Source organism: Carassius gibelio, chromosome B1 (assembly GCF_023724105.1).
Source record: "Carassius gibelio isolate Cgi1373 ecotype wild population from Czech Republic chromosome B1, carGib1.2-hapl.c, whole genome shotgun sequence".
Taxonomy (NCBI): Eukaryota; Metazoa; Chordata; class Actinopteri; order Cypriniformes; family Cyprinidae; genus Carassius; species Carassius gibelio.
The window spans coordinates 14682067-14689688 of NC_068396.1; the positions used below are offsets into that span (position 1 = coordinate 14682067).

Genomic DNA, 7622 nt, shown 5'->3' on the forward strand with positions numbered 1-7622 from the left:
CATTGTTATTATCATTAATGTGAATGAACCTTTAGTCCTACAAAAGTCTGTTATTAGCATGACTGTTTAGCTACTGTGACTAGCCTAACAACATTTTGTCTGTCTAACGTTTGCAGCCTAGACAGGCTTTTGACATTTTCTGGCCAAGAACTCCCCAAGTGGCCATCTGATATGTAAAATGACCAACCAATGTTTGTTTTGGTTTATCTGATATAGATGAACAGATGTACAGGAAACCACCATTTATTAATGGAAATTTTTACAGACTTTGAGATTACAATTTATATTTACTCAAAGGTAAGAGAACAGATATAAATCTCCTTGATTATTTAGTTTGCTTACTTCTCTGTGTGTCCAGCAAATCTCTAAAAAAGCTTTCAAAGATGTGAAGCAACAAACATCACAAAAAATTTGACAGCAACTCAAATAAATTTCATTGTGGAGAAGCTGCAGACTATATGAACCATAAGTGTATCCCAGTTACATACTTCATATTAAAGGTACAATTTGTAAGTTATTTGCAGTAAAATATCAAAAAACCACTAGGATAGTGTTATATATTTTGTCCATCTGATTACTAACAATATCTCTAATGTTTTCAACTACTTGTAAATCATGAGAAAATTCCCATTCTAAACAGTGACACAGGGCAGTGCAGTCACCTGTCAATGATGTTAGTTACCCTTTGTTGCCAACTTTACTGATGTAGAAATCACATGACAACAGTGTTGTGGACAAATGCGGAAGTAGCTTTGTGACAAACTTCAACTAGAAAGAGATGCCGATCGTTTTATTCAACAGGTGAGTTGTTTTGATTCGTATCTTTACAGAAAACGTATGCTATTATAACGATCAAAAAGATAAGTGGCATACATGCCAAATGCGGGGCATCGCGTCCCGTGCGAGGACGTGTCTGATGCATAGTCTGATCACGTCTTTGCATCGACTTTGATATTTGAGAACAGACTTAAAAATGGCTAGTGAAGGAGCAAGTCTCACATTTACAGGCAAACTATTCCAATGTTTAGGAGTTGCAGCTGAAAAAGCCCGGCCACCCTTGGTTTTACAGCAACAATGTGGGACAGTTAAGAGAAGCTGATTACTAGACCTAAGTGCTCTTTGAGGAGAGTAAGGAATCAGAAGGTCACTGATTTATTTTGGTGCAAGACCAGATAAAGCCTTGTACACTAAGACAGCTATTTTAAAATCAATTCTAAACTTTACAGGGAGCCAATGTAAAGACACTCAAGTTGGAGTAATGTGATCCCTCTTTTTTGTTCCAGTAAGAAGACTTGCTGCTGCATTTTGGAAAATTGCAGATGAGAAATTGCTGTTTGAGGCAGGCCACAGTAAAGAGAATTACAGTAATCCAGGCGTGGTGTTATGAAACCATGGATTACAGTCTCCAGATTATTGTTTCAGTTTAGCAATTGATCTCAGATGGAAGAAACTGCCCTTTACCACTGTGCTAATTTGTTGAGTAAAGTTGAGTAAAAAATCAAATGTAACCCCAAGATTTCTTACATAGGTTTGAACATTTGCAGAGACAGACCCTAAATTAAAAACCGATGAAGTCCTAGAGTGGCCTAAAATCTGAATTTCGCTTATGCTTTCATTTAATTGCAAAAAATTATTAGCCATCCAACCTTTCATCTTCATCTCAAAACAGTAGTAGAGCACATCCAAAGACTCACTGCTGTCAGTTTTTGCTGGAAGATAGAACTGTGTATCGTCAGCCATGCAATGGTATGAAATCTTATATTTCTTAAAAATGGCACCAAAGGGAAGAATGTAAAGTGAAAAATGAAGAGGACCTAAAATAGACCCCTGAGGTACACCGCATGACAAAGGAGCAGATGAAGAGGAAAACTTCCCAGTGTTCACTGAGAAGGTTCTGTCTTTAAGATAAGAGGCCAATCACTCCAGAGCGAGACCCCTGAATACCCACCAACTTTTCCAACTGATGTAACAGAATACTATGATCAATTATATTGAAAGGTGCACTTCCAATTCCAAAATAAGGGGCCACATATGAACCAGAATCGAGAACTTGCCAAAGTCATTGCTTACTTTTAACAGAGCAGTTTCTGTGCTGTGCAGTGATCTAAAACCCAACTGAAAATCATCTGAAACATTGAACATACTGATATAGGAATTCAACTGACAATAAACAACTCTCTCTAATAGCTCTGAGATAAAAGGAAATTAAGAAAAAGATCTGAAGTCTGAGGACAGATGAGTCAAAATGAGGTTCCTTAAGCAGAGGGTGAACCACAGCATGTTTGAAACTAGCTGGTACAACTCAATTTGCAAAAGAACTATTAATGATGCCCGTTACGGCCAGACTCAGGGTTGCAAACACTTCCTTAAAAAGACGAGCCGAGATTACATCAGACTCACAGCTGGATGATTTAATCTTAAAAACAATCCTCGGTCGGTTCGCATTTTCAGTAATGAGTTTGGATAGGAATTCAGACTTAGCCTCTTTAAATTACTTTTGGTAGCTAGTTAAGTACTGAATCAGACACTTGAGTTTTTTGGACTTTTCTATTTTCACTCTGCCTTACGACACTCTTGTTTAAGAACACAGGTATGATCATTTAACAGTGGAGTCCTTTCCCTTCGCATTCCTTAGCTTAAGGTGAGCAACAGAATCTATAGAAATGGAGCAGGAATTAATAAAAACCTCCACCATGTCTTCGGTGTTTAATTTGTCAAAGGCAGCAACATCCACAAAGTTTGCTTGATAGTGCTCTGAACGGCTGAATAAAACGGAACTAACTTACAGACAGAGAGCATGTGGGGGAATCACAAATTTCAAATTTCAAACACAATTGTCAAATGGTCTGAAAAAACAGCATCAGTCACTCTCAGGTTTGTTATGGGGAAGCCATATGACAACACCAGATCCAATGAGTGTGCCAAATTATGAGTAGGACTCGAAACTCGAAACTGTGACAGATTTAAAGATTCAGTGAGGGATAAAACCTCTTTCACCAGCGGTTTAGATGGACAGCAAAGGTGAATATTAAAGTCTCCAAGAATCAACAGTCTATCACAATGAGACACGATATTAGCGAGAAACTCAGAGAATTGTTGAATAAAGTCCTTGTTGAATTTCAGAAGCATGTAAACCAGTGCACATAATACAGGACCCCCTATATAGACTCTCCATTTAAGTACCGACTTAAGTACCGAGTGTTTACAAGTCGAACGTGCAAAGAAAAATGTGTTTGTCATTGAACACACAACAACTTTTGAACGTCCTACTTCTCCTCATTTGTAAACCCTGATTAAGTTAGAACTTCCGCCTACGTCAAGCATGAACTTTTAAACTTTAAAGTTGTGGACGCGCATCGCAGAGCAGTGCAAGACGAGCATTTCTGTTTATATTTTTCTTTGTAGAAAATGACAGATCATTTTGCTAGGTAAGACCCTTATTCCTTGTCTGGTATCGTGTAGTAGAGCCCTTTAAAGCTGCACTGAAACTGTAACTTTGACCTTAAACCGTTTGGTAGCTGTTAAAGTCTACTATAAGGAGAATAATCCTGGAATGTTTTCATCAAAAACTTAATTTCTTTTCGACTGAAAGAAAGACATAAACATCTTGAATGACATGGGGGTGAGTAAATTATCAGGAAATTTTTATTTGAAAGTGAACTAATCCTTTAACTGCTTTCATTAATTCAACATGACTAATAAACACACGACTACGACAATATATTGTTTTTTTTTTTTTAGCTTGTCTTATTAGAATTTGTATTATAATAAAGTATTTAATAATGCAATGCTAACCGATATAGCATTTATCACTGCTTAGAATACTATGAAATATGTATTTCGGTGTAAGAAGCCACATCATCTCACAGAAGGATTTATTTCAAACACTCGTCTGAACTTATGAAGTGAGTTTGGAGTAAAAACATGCTATTAAATGTGGTATTTTCATATGCTTTCAGATGGAGCAGCATTTACTACACACAGAGCCTTAGTACACTGACAAGCTATGAAACAGCTTTCATAATCACAGAGACGATTGCTTCGATTTCATAATTGCGCAATTAGATCATCTGCAAATATGATTTTGCATAGCTTATCAGTAAACTTCGGTTCTTTGTAGTGAATGCTGCTCCATCTGAAACCATGTGCTGGAGATTTACTACTAATCACAGAACTAGCTTTACTGATAAGATGTGCATGATCAATTAATCATGCAGCCCTAAGTCCTACATTGGTAAACTAAATGATAAACTCAAAATATGTAACAGTTAGCTGTGAGTTACGTTGTTGTATGGGAAACACACCCCTGTTTGGACCTTAAAGATTTCATAAGTTTTTTTAGCATTTAGACTCATGGCACCCATGATGACATTCCCATCATGTTCTAATACCAATAATAGACTGAAGTAGATCAAATCTCCTATGCTCCTGATTGGTATAAATAGTGTGGCTTTGGTGTGTAGCATTACTAAGTGTCACAAAAAGCTGAGCCGAATGTAGAGAGGGTATGACTCACACATCTGTTCTAATAGACACACACACAAACAAACACACAGCTAAAGATAACTATTAGGAGTATGTTAACATGATGATAGAGAGAGGGATTCCACACAGCTGTGACATTCAAGCTCATAGGCATACTCTCACATACACACTCCTGCATGCCTATTCACACACACGCACAGCATAGCAGGTTTGAATTTTGAGCCCTGACCTATTTTGTTTAGCAACAGTGCTGCCATTTCGATATTCCTAACCCCAGTGGACCTTAGTCAGGGCAAACCCCCTTTTTTTTATAAGAATAAAAACGAGGCTTTGGGGGCCATACAGGCCTTTCATTAGCTTGCACTGTTGCATACCTGGCTATTAAACATAAAAGAAATAAAAAAAATGCTTTCCAGAAATCAATTCCAGATGAAAAATGTCCATAGAAAAGGTTTACGTCCCCCACAGCCTTGTTTTCACTCTCAGTAAATATGGCATCTTCCCTAAGGTCCATACTAATAAAACCTGATACGTACTCTCTCACTTCCCGTCTCCCACCTTAACAGATCCAAAAGACTGTGTATGCATTAGCCATTAATAGTGTAAAGCCTTTAACCTCCATTTTCATACTTTATAACTGGCCAAGAGGGTCATTATTTTTCACACAGCGACAGATATATTTAGCACTATAAATTTTATATAAATCATCAAGGTTCAGTTTAACAAAAAATTCTAACTGAAACTCCAGAGCTTGACAATATAGGGAATTTTGTATAAATGCATTTGCTTCTATTAAGAAGTTTTTTGTTGCTAAACTAAATTTTGTGCTCATTAACTTTTAATTTCATGTGTTCAGTGTGAGGACTATGCATAGGTTGTTTGATATTTTGGTATTTCAATGTATATTTTTTTTTCATCCAAAGTGACATTTGGATGTACATTTTTGGATGTACAGTATTGTACATTTAATATATTTAAGTGTTCTATTCCAAGGCCATAAAGAGAATACAAGATTTTAAACCTTATTTTAAGCAACATTTGAAGAGTTTGCAAAAAACAGATAACTCTGTTTTTAATAGTTTTCAAAAATCATGTTTTTCATTCAAATTAATTAAAAAAAAAACAATACAAACAATATTTGCCAATAAACTCTTAATTTTTCTTTTAGAGTCCTAATAAAGATGACCAAAAATTATAAGAGTTTGAAAAAAGTAAAGGCCAAATGACTAGCTATTAATTATTTGTAGAAACCTAAGGTTTTATAGTAATTTTTCATTGTTGGTTAAGAGGACACTCATTTTTCAGGCAGTGTCAGACTGAATAATGGCTATTGATTTTATCATACATCATCAAGGTGCAGTTTAATATATTAAAAAAAATGCATCATTCAAACTGAAACCCCAAAGTCCAGTTGTTGAGAGTATAAAGGGAGGTTTTTTTTAAATGTGTTTGCATCTAGGAAGTTGTGTTTCATCAATACATTTTGTTTAATTTTGTTCACATACATTTAATTTAGTGTGCTGTGAAACAGATTGTTTGGTCACTTTGGTATTTGGTATTGTAGCATATATTGTTATCAAAAGTGACAATCGGTATTATAATTGTATACACTTTTCTATTGCAGTCATGCAATACTGTCCCAATATTGACTGAATATTGGCACAATTCAAAAAATGGTAGCTTTAAAAGATAATAGCCTACTTTTGCACTAGTACAGTATGACCTAACAAACATTAATTCCAGTGTGGTATTTTATTTTATTTTATTTTATTTTTGCTAGTGGAACCAACACAAAACTGAAACAAATGTGGCTTAACTCAACTGAAATGTAGAAGAGAACTGTCTTTTGCCAAACTGTCCTGTCGCGTTTACCTCATAACAACTGGATGCTGCTTGCTTGTGAAGGGGTAGTTCTTATACACACATATAAACCTGATAATAAATAATCGCACTTTTCTGTTGCCAGCGATCACCCAATGGGTCAGATTATTTTAGATGAGCCATTTGCAACGTGAACTTCAGTAGTCCGCCGTGAACTATATAAACTCAATGAACGCGCATATATTCAACCAAACATCTAGGCTATTGAAATCGTGACTGGTCTTGGATTCCACTTTGCTTGTTCTGCATCACCTGTAATGGAAAGACAGTGAAGCGACGCCGAGTGCATTAAAACCTTGTTGCATTCCATGAAAAAACAACAGTGCGTAAGGCAGCACCAACTGATCATTTCTAGGCCTATATATAATTCACACTGACAACTAATATTATATATATATATATATATATATATATATATATATATATATATATATATATATATATATATATAACATTATTATTATTACAGTCTTAAACAGTCTTTAAGTACATGTAAATAATTAAGCGTAAAATATGCTCGGTAGCAAAAACATACATTTTGTGTTTGCATATATGTAGCCTACTGTAGCCTATGTGTCTCTGTGTTTGTGTGTGTGTGTGTGTGTGTGTGTACACACATCTGCGGATGTGAGCGGATATCTAGAAAACGGATAATTAAGATAAAGTGCCCCGTTAGTTGAGTATTAAAATTACGTGCTTACCTTTGTCAGCTGCGCTATTTTCTTGCACATTTTCGTGTGCATTTGATAATCATAGAGTTCTACATTCACACCACTGGGGATATCCGCAATAGCGGTCCCGTTACATGCACCGCTGCCGCCTGGGGGTAGGTTCATCTTCCCAGAGCTGGAAGCCATAATAACCCGTTAGAGCACGCTGATCAATCACAAACTGGACTGCGCAATACCCTGGTTGCATCGACGTGATCCTGAAGGTAGAGTCCTTATGACAGCCGAAAGCATTGTGCATGCTGCAGCGACCGGCGAACACTCTCCCGCTCCGCCGTGAAGCTGCCTCCGGTGAGCGCACAGCGCACAAGATAATGCCATCGGCGCTCCGCCACCCCGCGGGACACGACTCACTGACGGCATGTGCCCCCAGCCCGTACACCTGTCTCTCACCCGGGGCGTGACTACAGTCTTACATTACGAGTCACGGGCGGGTCACACTGCAGTGTAATCTCGTTCCCTCCCATGAACACCTACACGCCCAAGAGCACAACAAACATAAGCTCGCGCAATTTCCACAGCCGCGGT

General features: G+C 37.1%; 1 protein-coding gene across 1 annotated transcript in view; it reads right to left on the minus strand.

The window, feature by feature from the left end:
• fam184b (family with sequence similarity 184 member B) overlaps nucleotides 1-7543 on the minus strand; it is a 31114-nt gene extending 23571 nt beyond the window's left edge. The window contains exon 1 of the mRNA XM_052546195.1: nucleotides 7068-7543. Coding sequence (XP_052402155.1) covers nucleotides 7068-7223 — 156 coding nt within the window. The 5' untranslated portion in view covers nucleotides 7224-7543. The remainder of the gene's footprint in view (nucleotides 1-7067) is intronic.
• Nucleotides 7544-7622: the final 79 nt, after the last annotated feature.